The sequence below is a fragment of the Engystomops pustulosus genome, chromosome 9 (genome assembly GCF_040894005.1).
Source record: "Engystomops pustulosus chromosome 9, aEngPut4.maternal, whole genome shotgun sequence".
In the NCBI taxonomy this organism is placed as follows: Eukaryota; Metazoa; Chordata; class Amphibia; order Anura; family Leptodactylidae; genus Engystomops; species Engystomops pustulosus.
Window position 1 is genome coordinate 28,346,575 of NC_092419.1, and position 17,072 is coordinate 28,363,646.

Genomic DNA, 17,072 nt, shown 5'->3' on the forward strand with positions numbered 1-17,072 from the left:
CTCTCTAGGTGGACAGGCTTTAAATATACCATATAAAATCGTAACATTTTAGCTTGAAGCAAATCTACCACCAGGATTAAGGTTTGTAAACCAAGCACACTTGCATACTGGTGTGTGCCCCCCTCTGGCAGGATATAAAGGTTTTAAATAGTATAAATGAGCCGGAGGGGCTATAGGCTTAATAGATGTCAATGGAGCCCCTCAGGCTCCTTTGCATAATCTTTAAAACCTTTTTTTTTTTACATATGTTACATATAGTTACTACATATGCTGATAGATGGTGAACAGTACCTAAAGGATAGGCTGTAGATTTTAATAGACAAATCATGATTTTTTTTGGATACCTTTAAATATTCATTCCAATATAAGCCTGCCATTACACTTTACATGGGTGAAGTTGGTAACTTAAAGACACTATGGGCCACATTTATCACTTTTGTGCGCCTAAGTGTAGTAGTTGCGCCTAAATTCTGGCGCACTGTTTTGCCAGAATTATCACAAGCTACAACCATCTGTGATAAGTATATTTTCTGCCTCTTATTAATCACTTTACTTTAAAGGGAACCTACCACCACAAATCTACCTATAAAGGTAGATTGGGTGGTAGGTGGATCAATGGGACGTGAGGATAGCCCTTTTAAGGGCTAATCCTCACGTCCCTGCACTTTTTTGATAACTTTAATTTGATATTTATTCAAATTTACTTATGCGGCTACCGGGGCGTGGAGTAGCCGCATATGAGATTACACGAGGTGGCTACTCCACGCCCCGGTAGCCACTTTACCCCTCCTACTCACCCATCTTCGGCGCGCAGCTCCGCGTAGCTGCGCGCCCTCGTCCGGCGATCCTGCCGTCTGCGCATGCGCAGAAGAGCAGGCCCGCGCCTGTTTCGGAGTTGTGACCGCGCAGGCGCGGGCCTGCTCTTCTGCGCATGCGCAGACGGCAGGATCGCCGGACGAGGGCGCGCAGCTACGCGGAGCTGCGCGCCGAAGATGGGTGAGTAGGAGGGGTAAAGTGGCTACCGGGGCCTGGAGTAGCCGCCTCGTGTAATCTCATATGCGGCTACTCCACGCCCCGGTAGCCGCATAAGTAAATTTGAATAAATATCAAATTAAAGTTATCAAAAAAGTGCAGGGACGTGAGAATTAGCCCTTAAAAGGGCTATCATCACGTCCCATTGATCCACCTACCACCCAATCTACCTTTATAGGTAGATTTGTGGTGGTAGGTGCCCTTTAAAACAGTTTAGGCGCAATCAGGCAGTTACATGTGATCCTGCTACAAGCTCCTGCAACGTTTGCGCCTAAATGAAAACGTTGCAAGTGATGAATATCATTAGGCGCAGCAAAACATCTGGATTGGTAAGATAGATGAGGGAAAGTTGGTTATTTTTGCTGCGCGGCTAGTTTGGCGTTTAATCGCAAAGATGGCGCAAAAACGGTGCGCCTGAATGAAAAGGCGCAAAAACAACAGAAAAAACGAGTGATACATGTGGCCCTATGTTTTTTTACTAGAACAATTTAGACTTTTTCTTGTTGCTATAATATTCTTTTCTGGTTTACTAAATATTATGATAATTTTGGGTGAAAAAATACAGACCAAAACCCCAGCTGCAGATATCTGGATGGCAAATAATTCAGCAGCTACTGTATACTTCCCTTTGGTGCTCAGATACGCTGGTATGAAAGTAATCCAGGCACTGAAGAAGACCAACATGCTAAATGTAATGAACTTCGCTTCATTGTATCTGTCAGGTAAGTTCCTTGCATGAAAAGCTATAAGAAAACATCCCATTGCAAGACAACCAATGTAAGCCAACATTACATAGAAGCCAAGATGCTCTTCACATTCTAGGACTATCTGACCCGGCTGCGAATGGAGATCATAAAATGGGGTCGGAGGACATGTTCCCAACCACAGGGAACATATAAGAGCCTGAATAGAGGAGCACAAACCAACAACAAAGCGTGGAAACATCTTCCCCATGAATCGTCTCAGCTGACCTCCAGGTTTGGTAGCTCTAAAGGCCACAACCACCAGTACTGTTTTAGCCAACAAGGAGGACACCGAGATAGTGAAAAATATTCCAAAAATTGTTTGACGTAATAAACAAGTTGTGTGTCCTGGTTGTCCAATGAAGATCAGACAGCTGCAGAATGTAAAGGTGAGGCACAGAAGAAGAAGGACACTTAGGTTTTTGTTGGTGGCCTTAATGACTGGAGAGTTCTGATAATGGATGAAGACTGTGAGAGTGAACAGGGAGGCCAGAGAAAGCACACCAGCGCAGCAGGCGAGGGTGGTGCCCAGCATTTCTTCATAGGACAGATAGCTCAATTGTTTTTGAATGCATTTATCCTTCTTCTCATTTGGCCATTGGTCACCTGGGCACTTCCAGCAGCTGATCATGTCTGCAGAAAAGAATCAACACAATATAATCTAGTAGCATGTACATGCATGTGCCGTAGACTCAGGACAGTGGTGGTGCCAATTCTTACCAGTTTGATTAGTGATCTCTCCCCTGGGACAAGGGACACAATCATAGCAGCAGGCTGGTTTTCCTTTAAGTATCATCTTCCTTGACCCAGATGGACAACTGTCACTGCAAACAGAACGTGGTGGCTTCTAGAAGATGGAAACGTAATGAGCAGAAGTCCGTTCTTAGATGAGTGTATGTTGTTATTACAATGATTGATGCTTACGACTAGGGGTATGTTTCCCATAAAGGTTAGAAAAAAAGCCTGGGGGCATAGGACTTTCGGCTCACAATGGTGAAGCTTTAGTAGTTTGTTAAATGTTGAAGTTCTAGCTTAAAGGAAACCTACCACTGCTCGCATGATAAAATCATGCGAGCAGACCACCTGGTAGGCTATTTAATACTGATGCCGGCACATACTTTAGTTCGGCACGGCGATCGTTAGTTTAGATAAAAAAATGTTTTACTTACATATGAATATATTCCTCCGGTGCTACCCCTACGTCATCTTCGGAAGGGAGATGCCTTCCGATCTTTATTTATTCACGCCTCCTTCATTGTAGCCGTTTCCTTCGGGTGGCGAGAGCCGTGACGTCACCAAGCTCTTGGCACCTATCGCGCATGCGCAGATACTAACTCTCACACAGCCAGACAGCGATAGGTGCCGAGAGCTTGGTGACGTCACGGCTCTCGGCACCCGAAGGAAACGGCTACAATGAAGGAGGCGTGAATAATTAAAGATCGGAAGGCATCTCCCTTCCGAAGATGACGTAGGGGTAGCACCGGAGGGATATTTTCATATGTAAGTAAAACATTTTTTTATCTAAACTAACGATCGCCGTGCCGAACTAAAGTATGTGCCGGCATCAGTATTAAATAGCCTACCAGGTGGTCTGCTCGCATGATTTTATCATGCGAGCAGTGGTAGGTTTCCTTTAAGCTGGAAAGAAAAGCAGACCTAGAATGTCACACATAAGTATTGCCCTCTAGAGCATGTTTGTACAACACTGAATTGTTTACGAACCCTGAGATGTTTTTGGCTGAATCTTCTTACATAGGTTCAATAATAGCCCAAATTGGCAAGTAATAATTGGAATAGTAATTATGCCTGTCAATATACAGAGGTCACAAGTATGGTGGGTTTTCTGATAGGCTAGATGTTGTTCAAGAGGACATTTGGTTACCTCCATCAAACCCAACTCAAAGAGTATGCTAAAAGTATGGTGGTGACCAATAAGAACATATGAACATTGATTAAACAGAAACGGTGAAGACTTGTGTGTGTGTGTGTGTGTGTGTGTATATATATATATATATAATATATATATATATATATCAAATGCAACCAGTCGCCGGGTTACTTAGAAGATAGGTTTAGTAGGTTTGTACTTAAGTTGAATTTGTATGCAAGTCTAAACCGGTATATTTAAGTATAAGTGTTGCTACAGAAAAAGATTTTTCTTTATAATTTTGGTCTGTCAAAGGAACCAGGATGGACAATGAAGCTTCATTTAAGACACTTTTGATGAATCTAACAGTGGTGCGCTAGTGTTGTTCTTCTTCATTTCGAGTGTATGGCCTGGAGAACATTTGCGACCTAGACAGGTGGAACCTCTGAGTGAAAGACCTGTTTCTGGAGGAAAAGCCGCAAGTGTTGCACTCCTGGCGTGGAACACGCTCCACTCAACTACTAACATAGTGCTTTTTCGAAAACTGTGGTTTTGCTATAAGCGCCCTGAATTGTTGGTAAAAATGTTATTGGTCATTTTTCAAGAAATGAATTAATTCATACATTAATGTATTGTGGAGAATTAAGGTTTTTTTTATGTGTATATAAAAATTCTGTTTGTATATGTGAGTAAATTACCAAGCTTGCAGAAAGCTTCACCAGAGGTCAAAGTGTCAACACAGGTTCGCTTGTATCTAGGTGCGGTCTATAAGCTGGGTCTGCTTGTAGTCACAATGCCAACTTTAAAGTTTTTGCATGAACATAGTCAATATTTTGCCACAACTTTAGTGTACCATACATGATGTGTGACCTCAGAAGGCAATGTTTGTAGCTGCAACCACTGATGGGTGTACATTTAAAATCTCCATCACATATATATTTCAGAAGCTTTTCATTCACTATGAGGTTGCTGTGAAGCACACATACATAGAATGTCTACCTGAGCCTGATGGACAGCCCATACAATAGCATATTCATTAACAGACAAATCTTCACTTCCAGATGTAATGGATCCAACACCAACATGAATAATTTTCTTCTCGCCATGAGTCACCCAATTAATCAGATCATACATTGGTGCAGCATCTCCATATTCATCAAAGAACACCTCCTCGCCAGCAGTATTGGTAAAATGTACTCTTTTCAGAAATTGATGAAGCTGCAGGAGAAGATACAACAGTTACAGATTAAATACATTCACAGCTGATATTAGTCAAGAGTACTACGATCAGGGCCGGATCAAGGTTGGTGGGGGCCCCTGGGCGCAAAATATGGTGGGGGCCCCCATCGAATGTAGTCCAGACAAGGAACAGCAATCGCTACATACCACTCCCCAGCAACCGTTGTATCCAGCTCCCCCAGCAACCGCTGTATACAGCTCCCCCAGCAACCGCTGTATACAGCTCCCCCAGCAATCACTATATACAGCTCCCCAGCAATCACTATATACAGCCCCCAGCAATCACTATATATAGCCCCCAGAAATCACTATATACAGCTCCCCAGCAATCATTGTATACATCTCCCCCAGCAATCACTGTATACAGCTCCCCCAGCAATCGCTATATACTGCTCCCCCAGCAATCGCTATATACTGCTCCCCCAGCAATCACTGTATACAGCTCCCCCAGCAACCGCTGTATACAGCTCCCCCAGCAATCACTATATACAGCTCCCCAGCAATCACTATATACAGCCCCCAGCAATCACTATATACAGCCCCCAGAAATCACAATATACAGCTCCCCAGCAATCATTGTATACAGCTTCCCCAGCAATCACTGTATACAGCTCCCCAGCAATCACTGTATACAGCTCCCCCAGCAATCACTGTATACAGCTCCCCCAGCAATCGCTATATACAGCTCCCCAGCAATCACTATATACAGCCCCCAGCAATCACTATATACAGCCCCCAGAAATCACAATATACAGCTCCCCAGCAATCATTGTATACAGCTCCCCCAGCAATCACTGTATACAGCTCCCCCAGCAATCGCTATATACTGCTCCCCCAGCAATCGCTATATACTGCTCCCCCAGCAATCGCTATATACTGCTCCCCCAGCAATCACTATATACATCTCCTCCCAGCAATCACTATATACAGCTCCTCCCAGCAATCACTATATACAGCTCCCCCAGCAATCACTATATACAGCTCCCCCAGCAATCACTATATACAGCTCCTCCCAGCAATCACTATATACAGCTCCTCCCAGCAATCACTATATACAGCTCCCCCAGCAATCACTATATACAGCTCCCCCAGCAACCACTATATACAGCTCCCCCAGCAATCACTATATACAGCTCCTCCAGCAATCACTATATACAGCCCCCAGCAATCACTATATACAGCCCCCAGAAATCACAATATACAGCTCCCCAGCAATCATTGTATACAGCTCCCCCAGCAATCACTGTATACAGCTCCCCAGCAATCACTGTATACAGCTCCCCCAGCAATCACTGTATACAGCTCCCCCAGCAATCGCTATATACAGCTCCCCAGCAATCACTATATACAGCCCCCAGCAATCACTATATACAGCCCCCAGAAATCACAATATACAGCTCCCCAGCAATCATTGTATACAGCTCCCCCAGCAATCACTGTATACAGCTCCCCCAGCAATCGCTATATACTGCTCCCCCAGCAATCGCTATATACTGCTCCCCCAGCAATCGCTATATACTGCTCCCCCAGCAATCGCTATATACATCTCCTCCCAGCAATCACTATATACAGCTCCTCCCAGCAATCACTATATACAGCTCCCCCAGCAATCACTATATACAGCTCCCCCAGCAATCACTATATACAGCTCCTCCCAGCAATCACTATATACAGCTCCTCCCAGCAATCACTATATACAGCTCCTCCCAGCAATCACTATATACAGCTCCTCCCAGCAATCACTATATACAGCTCCCCCAGCAACCACTATATACAGCTCCCCCAGCAATCACTATATACAGCTCCTCCAGCAATCACTATATACAGCTCCCCCAGTAATCACTATATACAGCTCCCCCAGCAATCACTGTATACAGCTCCCCAAGCAACCGCTATATACAGCTCCCCCTATATACTGTCCCCCTATAATAACTATATACAGTCCCCCTAAAATAACTATACACCCCTATAACAACTATATACTCTCCCCCTATAACTATATACAGTCCCCTATAATAACTATAGACCCCTATAACTATATACAGCCCCCTATAGTAACTATATACCCCTATAACTATATACTGTCCCCCTATAACTATATACACCCCCTATAATTACTATATACTGTCCCCCTATAACAATATACAGTCTCCCTATAATAACTATACACTCCTATAACTGTATACAGTCCTCCTATAATAACTATACACCCCCTATAATAACTATATACCCCCTTAAACTATATACAACCCCTATAACTAAATACAGACCCCCTATAATAACTAACTACATACAATCCCCCATAACAACTATATACAACACCCTCCCCACATAATAAATATATACAGACAATCCCCCTATAATTAACTATATACAGTCACAGATAAACTAAAATTGTTCTCACCTTCCAGCGTTCCCCTGATGCGCGCCGTCATCATCTTCCTTCTCGGTGTCGGATGTAAACAAAGATGGCGGCGCCCTGCTACAGGAAGCGCGGCGGCATCGCGGCGCCATGACGTCACACGCTGAGACGTCACGCACTGCGCCGCTAGCGGCAGGGGGCCGCCATCTTTCTTTATATGCGATCGTCTATGGCAGAGCAGGGAACTTATTGTTCCCTCGCTCTGCCATAGACGAAAGTGAGGAACATCGCGCGAATCGGCCGGGGAGCCTGAAGCCAACTACACTGTAGGCGATTCGGGCGGTCGTGTGACCGCCCGAATCGCCCACATTTGGTGGGGGCCCCTTTAAAGGGCTAAGTGGTGGGGGCCCCGGGGCTCGCGCCCCGGGAGCCCCGCCTATGATCCGGCCCTGACTACAATATACTACAGTGGGTACGGAAACTATTCAGATTAAAAAATTTTCACTCTGTTTCTTTGAAGCCAATTGGTAAACTCAAAAAAAGTTCTTTTTTTGCTCATTAATGTACACTTTGCTCTGCATCTTGACAGAAAATAACAGAAATTTAGATATTTTTGCTAATTTATTAAACAAGAAAAACTAGTTTATCACATGATCATAAGTATTCAGACCCCTTGCTCTGACACTCATATTTAACTCATGCTGTCCATGTCCTTCTGATCCTTGAGATGGTTCTGCTCCTGCACTGGAGTCCAGCTGTGTTTCATTAAAGGGGTTATCCGGGTTTAAAAATTTTTTTATGGCTGGGCTGGGGAGGGCTAGTTAAACATAATAAACATGGACTTACCTCCTCTGGCGTAAACAAACAGGGGCACGGAAGCCGCGCACAGGGAGCTTCTGGTCCACGTTGTGGACGGCTCCTCCCATCCGTCCCTATCTCTCAGCGTTGTAAGCGCTGGGAGATGGTGCGCATGGGAGCATCCGGCTGGCCGGAAGCTCCCTGTGCGCCCTTGTACAGAAACCGGCGCACAGAGAAGACCGGCCGCGGCGCGGGACATCGGCAGCACCGGAGGAAGTAAGTACATGTTTATTATGTTTAAATAGCCCTCCCCAGCCCGTACATAAAAAAATTTTTAAACCCGGATAACCCCTTTAAACTGATTGGACTTGATTTTAAAGGCAGACAACTGTCTATACAAGACCTCACAGTGCATGTCAGAGAACATGAGATCATCAGGTCTAAGGAAATGCCCAAGGAACTCATAGATAGTATTGTGGCAAGTCACGGATCTGGCCAAGGTTACAGAAGAATTTCTGCAGCACTCAATGGCTTCATGCTCTGTTTCTTCCATGTATCCTCCTTTTTCTATCATGGGTTTATTCCGTAATGGGACTTCCTCTGCACACAATAAGATGCATTTTTGGTGGTCTCATTAATGTAAATAGAAGCATGTGATCTAATGCTGTGTTGTTTCCAACAAAGCCAATTTGTCTGCCCGGTCTCCTACTAAGGAACAATACCTCTATGATGTCCTAGTTTTTAGAGGACAGGTGGGACAGGTGTGTCGACAGTCTTGGGGCCCACTGCTGCCAATCTGTGACTTCAATGGTTTTACAATACAGAAGCTTGCTAAGGCCAATGATTGGCCAGGTCCCCTGATGCCAACACTACAATTCACTAGTAAAATGGTACCAGAAGTATGAGATGCTTGGTACATTTTAAAGCTGAATCTTGTATACATTGCTACCTTTTCATCCATACAGATGAATTTCTTGGGGTTTAAATTGATCAGTACTAGAGGTAAGCCAATCGTTCAAGATTCAACTTGCTGAAGCTTCACCAAATTTTTCAAGGTTGGTTCAGGTTGGAATCAATTTGGTCCAAGCTGATATTTGTCCACTTGTCCTGGAAATTGATATACAACCCCGTTTTAGCCCTCTAAAACACCACAATTTTATAAAAATGGTCCTATCTTGTTTTCATAACTTTCTACAAAATTTTCAATTTTATCTAAACTTAATGCTAACACTATCCTTAGACCTAATGAAAAGGAGAGAGAGAACCTTTTTTCCAAAAAACATTGGTGTTTTAGAGGATTACACGGGGTTATCAATTTCAATTGCAGCAACAATAGAATTTGATGCTGCAAAATTGACAGATTCGCACCAAATCACACTCCTTTGAGTAATGTTATCTCAGGTCCTTTACCCACTAACATCTGCAAAAGCTACCTGATGTCTTTATCTGATCACAGGGAATCAAAGCCGTCTCTGTGGAGACATGGGAAGGAGTAGAAGTGCATGGAGCGTGCTGTGATTTCATGTGATCAGATACAGACATCAGGTAGCTTTTGCAAATGTTAGTGGGTAAAGGACCTTAGATGACATCACTTCGCTCACATAACATTAAGTACTGAATGGTGAGGAGGAGTAGAAATAAGTTAGGACAGGAGGACTTACACCCTGTGACTCCCTTAAGATCTGACTATCCTAGTTAAAGGGTTTTTCCCACAAACACAAGTTAGGCCCTATCCACATGCTCCATTACTCTGATGGTGCAACGAGGGGGTCCATCAGACCCTCGTTTTCATGATCTGTGGGGGCCTAACTTATGTTCGTGGGAAAACCCCTTTGAGATAACAAAGTTGATTTTAAGGGATTGTGAAGGAAACTATTTTAGCTTTAATGCTGTCATTTAGTTAATAGGACTCTACGGGAACCCGTAACTGGGTTCTTGGCATGTAGGTTACCTTCCAGGGAAGTTGGTAAAATAAAGACAGTCCTTCTCCATGTAATTTCTTACACTTGGACATGGTCTCCAAGAGCATCTGCAGAGCATTAGCCAAGGCATATATGGCATTATAGATATGATAACTGTCCACTAATGTCTCTTCACCTATCAACGACTTCTTCTTCGTCATGTCGTGTTTACAAGTCTCATAGAGCAAACTACTATTGACTACTTCACATTTATACATGATGGCCTTATAATGAAGGATAAAATGACAGTGGGTATACTGGTCCAATGTAATGTTCCAGAGAAATGGCATAAGTCCAGGAATTTCCAATTTTTGCATCTGAATTGCTAAAGTTCCATTGAAGAAACTAAAATCCAAGTTTTTGGTTAGCATCAGTAGATGGTCCATGTCTGTTAGGAAGATCCAGACTTTCCTTGTCTTTATCAGTTCTTTTAATACTATGTATAACTTAACGGTAAACTCCAGGTCAGCCCAGAACACAACGATGGTGGCTGAGGAGTCCGATATAACATTGGCCACTCGCTTATATTCAGTGGACCTGTAGTTCGTGGAACTCCGGAGCTTTTCTGTGAACTCAATACAACCTCCTCCTTTCATAATGGAAATTTTTAGTTTCTGGATTGCATTCTCATTGCTTTCAACATCCGAATAAATGATTCCAACCCAAGTCCAACCAAAATGCTTCAGCACTGAATTTAAGGCATTGTGCAGGTGCACTGAACTGGGGGCAGTGCGGTAAAAGTATGGAAACATCAATTTGTTACTTAGTAGAGGGTCTGTGGCACCATAGCTGATCTGTAATGGAAAAGATGCATCTGATGTTACGTCTCGGTCTGGTAGGAGAGGACTGACCTAATAGTGTTTTTCGTTGCCCCACAGCTTTGAAGCCCATTGTTGGTTGGGTGACTGTCGTACATGTCAATTTTGCTATCTCTTTCCCTTAGTAGTAGATGTAGGTGACACTATGGTTTTGGTGGACTTCTAATGTACTGATAGAATGCTTCTGCACCATTTTATCTTCAAATCAAGATAGGGAAGGGTCTTGGGGGGGGGGGGGGGGGGAATTGGAGCGGCATCTGAAAAACCTCTTGATATTATATGATTTTGCATATGACAGACCTTATCATATCTGATGGCTGGAAGCTAATGTGTCACAAACAGGACTTGTATGCAAAGCATTGAATGTCATAGAGTCGATGGTAAGGTGCTGGTGACCATCATTGGTCATGGGAATGATGGTGGGTCAGGGAAAAATGAAACTTCTTTTGGAGTTTGCCTTTTCAAGCTGCATTTACAGGCATCCAGAGTCCATGCCTGCTCCACTTAGGATTCTGGGTAAGGAATATATGCAAATATACAAGTGTGGAAAATAGAAAACTATTCCTATAGTTACATTCAATAAAGCAAGTGACAAGTGGGATAATAGCCAGACTGGTAAGTCTTTTCCTAAAGGAATGGGACCAATAGTGTAACGTCATATGGAATGGACGGTGAATGCAGAAGTGTCCGATAATGGGTTGGTCAGTTTTACCTAGAGGAAGTCTACCAGAGCAATTATAGTTAACCTAATATGGGAGCCTACATCAGAATATGGAGACATAATGGGAAAAGTTGTCAGACAAAACCAACTAAAACAATACAGAAATAAAGTCCTAGGTCCTCTGGCCACTAACTATACAAGTCAGTAGTTTCCTCACTACTAGTAAATTGCATCCACTGTACAGCTTCCCAACCACAGCATACAGCAATTGGCAACTCGCATATAAGGTTTTCCCAGGAGCAGAGAGAGAGAGAGCCTCCTCTTGTGCACCTTCTGACTTTTTAAAGCAACATCTCAGAGCTGCTGGTGATTAGCCTCAATCACCTGGAGTGACTGAGCAGAGTAGGGACCAAGTCCAACTCTCCAAACTGCAGCAGCCAGGTCCTTTAAACCAGGTTATGGCTTCCTAGAAAGTGTTACTGTCTTCAAGTTATGCCACCTGCCCTGACCTCGGCCTGGTTACTGTCTTCATGTTGTGCCACCTGTCCTGACCTCTGCCTGGTTACTGTCTTTAGGTTGTGCCACCTGCCCTGACCTCTGCCTGGTTACGGTCTTCAACTTTTGCCACCTGCCCTGACCTCTGTCTGGTTACGGTCTTCATGTTGGTGCACCTGCCCCGACCTCTGCCTTGTTACTGTCTTTAGGTTGTGCCACCTGCCCTGACCTCTGCCTGGTTATGGTCTTCAACTTTTGCCACCTGCCCTGACCTCTGTCTAGTTAATGTCTTCAAGTTGTGCCACCTGCCCTGACCTCTGTCTAGTTAATGTTATGCACAATCTCTTCTGCCTTGTAAGCCATTCATATGAAGCCTCAACATGACCAAGAAATCCCTTGGTTTGATTGTGGATATTATTTTGGTAGTTTAGCCAAGTGTGAGAGACAAAGTGACCTACCTGAGGGTGACCATATATTCCAAATGATTTGGCCACCATGAGAGAAAGAACTGAGGATGCAAACCCCACAAAGGCAATCAAATGTCCTTGACTCGAACATTTATAGTTTGGATTCTTGAAACCCCCACCACTTAATATTTGCATGTAAGCTTCCAATGTTATAGCTTCATTCATGAAGGATTCAATTAAATGAACCCCCAAAGTGATGTTTGGTAGAAGTTCTTCATTCCTATTGATTTCTTCAATAGCAAATAGTACAGTGAAAGCTGTCTGATATTTTTCCTGATAGACGCTATATGAAAAGATAATATGAGATAAATTAACTTAAAGGGGTTTGCACATGAAAGAAAGTTCTCAAATTATAACCCCCTTTTGATGTTTACACAATAAAGATTATTCTTAACCCCCTTATTTTACAATTTTACTTAGTTTTATTGCTGTTTTAGCTCCTATCACTCAGTGATGGTTAGTGTCAGTGATGGTCAGGGCAAGGACTCTCTAAGCAGAAACTTCATGATCCCTCTAGTGCTGTGAGATGTTGTGTGCTGACAATGTGCTAGGATTATCAGGGTACACTTACATTTAGCTTCTCAGCATTTTTCTATTGGATGATAAGATCCATGAGATGGATATAAAACAATGACACTCTCCAGCTCTGCTATATCTAAGCTATAACACAGTCAGCACTTCTATATGCCTCCTTCCCCTGCTATAAAGATTTTATCTTATCTGTAGCTTGTAGTGTAAGTCTGTGCACTCTGCTGGCTGGCAGGAAGTGCCTGTGTCTGAGCTAATCTTGCCTGAGAATTGCAACTCGGCTCCTATTCCAGTGAATTGTAGTAGAGCTGTATTACCCCAGCAAAGCCACTGTACATTAGATGGAGCTCTCAGTGTCTGAAATAGCCGATTATTATGGGTGCATCACACAAACCTAGTGCAGTGTTGAACTGGTTTAATTTAGTGGTCATTGATTAGGCCATTGATGCTCCACTAGCAATGGCTGTAAGTCTCCATGTCCCTACAAGGCGGCCATAATTAGTAATGTCCTCCATAAGGAACGCTCTTATGTCACTGACCTAGTCAAAAGCCTCTCACTCAGCTACGCCAGTTCCGAATATTCTACTGAACAGATGAATCTGATGGGAATCTGTTCCTTTTATAATAGATTAACTGGTGTGATTAGAAAAAGTCATGTTAAAGGGGTTGTATGACCTTGCACATTATCAACCACGTTGTATATAAAAGTAAATCATGCATCAAGTAATTTAATGTTTGTAGCGATTCCTGCTTGGTTTTTAGTTACAGAAATCAGTATCTTGTAGAACACTAGTTATTTACAAAACCATAGGGTTTGTCCCTGCAAAACCCAGGGCAGAGGACTGGCACGCCACCTTTTTACTTTCACGTGTTGGACAATGGTTTTACTCTTATAGGTATATTAATATGTCAGTATTATCACACTCTTTGTATAAAGCTGCTGAATATTCAATATACAATAGAGGTAACCGGCTTGCAAGACGATCCTAGTCCAAGGGTGTATCTAGATAAGACAAACCGGACTGATGCTTGGGTGCTAATTGTCAAAAGGGGCACTAACAATCCAATGTGTACTGTATGTATTAGATGCAGTATACGGGCAGTGAACTGTACCTCTGCCCTGGGTAAAAGGGAACCTGTCACGGCTGTTTGAGACACTAAACCACTAAGAGGTTCTTAGGAAGCATCGGGGTAACCGGCTTGCAAGAAGATCCTAGTCCAAAGATGTATCTAAGTAAGAGAAACCGGGCTTATGCATGGGTGCTAGTTATCAAGAGGGACACTAACAATCGACTATGTTTGTATTTTGATGCAGAACAAGGACAGTGAACTCTACCTTTGCCCTGGGTTAAAAGGAACCTGATATGGCTATTTGAGACACTTGGCAGGTTCTTAGGCAACATTAAGTTAGTGTCCCAAATAACTCTGTAAGAACAAAGCTTTTTGCCATAATAAAATAAAAAACCCTTTATACTTATAGATGAACCAGCAAGCCCCATCAGACTCCTTCCAACAACTGAAGTTGAGGCTATATACTGTGCCAATGGCTTCACTGCACATGTGCTGGTCCTTAGCTGTATGTATAATATTCCAGTAGATCCACACAGATGCCAGAATAAGAAGGAGCCAATCTATTTTATGTTTTTGTAGATGGTGAAATCACAAAGCTTAGTTAAACCTTGTAGGAGCAGCAACTCTTCCTTCTATGTCTATCGTTTGGTGTGAAAAGTAGGATCGCCTCTTACAGAAAGATGTCGTTAACAATCACTACCATAAAGTTGATTTAATTGCAGTGTATTGAGTGTCTGTCTGAACCTACCTGCTCCAGTCTATGGATATAAAGACTGCTCGAGAATTTATAAAAAATTAACACGTGACTACTTACAAGATTGAATTTTTAGCCTGTGGCTTTTCTCTGAATGTCCAGTTTTGATCAACACGCACCAACCCATTGACCGATATAATGGCCCCGATGATCATGTCACCGGGATGGTATAGCCCACGTCTTATCGTGTTATTGGTCGCACTTGGCGTCTGCAGAATGAAGAATAATAGACAGGACAATAATGACATTTGTTCACCAGATACACAGCACATCATGGACTATGCTCTTGATATCAAACATCAGAATAAAAAGAAAGATTCTTCTGCTGCTTTTCTTCTGGATATTGATTGAGGAGATAAACATCAAATGCTCCATACACATACATGGGATGACTGCTCTCATTGATGTTGGTACTAAGTACAAGGCAAGAGCCAGGCATTTATAAGCCCAAGATCTGTGGAAGATCCTTATTCTGTCACTTACTCCAATTATTGAGATGACAGGTTTTTTCTTTATTCAGTTAGAGCAAATGTTATGTTAGTCACAAAGTGAACTCCCACATCCCTCCCAGCCCTAGACTTGGGAATTGTATGGAATATGAAAAATAAAATAATGATAGTGTTTTGTCATATAGAGCCTCTGTATTCTCTAGATGGACAGGCTTTATATATCAGATAAAGAAAGCACAGCTCTGAGCTAAAACTCTCCAAGACAAGTCGTTTTTTGAGTTGGGCTGTGTGCACGTCATGTTTATTTGCCATAGGACATGTCAATAGGATTTTTATCATGTCCTCACAACGTATGGCAAAGACGTATCACACTCTACGCCTATACAGTGGGATATGTCGCCCGAGGTCCCCCTATTACCCCAAAATGTGGGGTAGGACTGTATATCGGCAGCATCCGGTGATTTGCTGCTGCCGATGAACAGAGTGTTCCCCTGGTGATGTCACTGTCCTAACATGGACAATGAGATCACTAGGTCTTCCCTCCTGCCAAGTGACGTATGTGGTTAGCGGGGCTGTGGGGAGAGATGCATTAGCTCCATCCATTCCCCATAGCCGTCCATTGCCCCCGCTGAGCGCATACGTTCCTCAGGCAGAGGCTACAGGATGAAAAGACGAAGCTTGCTTTATTTGACAGACAGAATGGGGCCGGATGGCTTCCGTTTGCCATTACCTATCAATGTATATACTTAGTGTAAAGTATAAGCGTATACAAATAACCCGATGTGAAACCAGCCTTAGGGCTCATGCAGATTAATGTATGTCTGCCGTGCCGTAGCATACGTATATAGTAGCCGCACGGCTGTCGATACGGCCCAAAATGGAGCAGGCTCTATCTTTTTGCGGCTACGGCTCGGAACGGTGAGCTTTTGTTGCTCTCACCATACCGAGCCCATGTGCCATAGCTGTCTATGGAGGACGTATGTACGGCCACAATCTCGTGTTCATGGACCCTTTCATGAAGGTCTGTATGGGCATGATTATTTTTGCAAATGTCCAAAAAATACCATATTTTGCTCGCAAATAGCACTATTCAGGTGCAAAATACACCTTTAGTCCTGTCCATTTTAAATAGGAATGTCAATTTAATAAAGAAAATTTGTAATGGTTGGGCTTTACATATGGTCTGGTTGACCATTTGTGTAGGATGGTTTTGCGCCATATTTCTGCCACAAACTATAATCATTTATCTAACCCTCTCGTGCACCTTTAGTGTCCTTTGTCCAGATAGTTCTAGGTGGGTTTTGGGCTGCAAAATGAGTGATGTTGGGGTGAATTCTCTAACAATTGACAAGCAAAAATGTACTTAATTAAAAAAAATTCCACTGCCATGTTCTTTCTTTCCATTTTTAGCAGTGTGTACAAAACCCCTGTACTCACACTGACAGCGGATAGATAAGTTTCTAACGCCTATTCTGTAGGTATGTACAGAGTTAATCTTCAGCCTCCTCTCCTTACCTAATGACCTGAGGAGGCTTTCAGAAATATCTGACAATGTAACATCATCTGTCCTTTCCCATCTTTAACACTGTCCAGGAGGTGACCATGGGCTCTGACTCTACTGGGAATGGGATATCTATAACTTGTGAATCCTACGGTGAAAATCCATATCTTCTTTCCAAGATTGCTTAAAGTACTGAGCTCAGCCTAGGCAAAAGCGAGCATCCGCAAAGTGAATCCACAAAACTTTCAGTAGAAAGACAATCTTTGTATTCACGCTGTAAATGGTGAATCTTGGCAAATAAACCATATCTAGTCAAAAGTGGGCTT

General features: G+C 43.1%; 1 protein-coding gene across 1 annotated transcript; it reads right to left on the reverse strand.

Annotated features, from left to right (window-relative positions):
* Positions 1–1,497: 1,497 nt before the first annotated feature.
* LOC140076429 (vomeronasal type-2 receptor 26-like) lies at positions 1,498–16,198 on the reverse strand. Its single transcript, XM_072122959.1, has 8 exons — positions 16,185–16,198; positions 15,095–15,209; positions 14,857–15,005; positions 12,435–12,726; positions 9,993–10,796; positions 4,642–4,860; positions 2,496–2,622; positions 1,498–2,408 (listed from the first exon to the last, which is right to left on the reverse strand). The coding sequence occupies exons 1-8, from the start codon at positions 16,196–16,198 to the stop codon at positions 1,498–1,500; spliced, it is 2,631 nt and encodes an 876-aa protein (XP_071979060.1).
* Between the last annotated feature and the right edge of the window lie 874 nt (positions 16,199–17,072).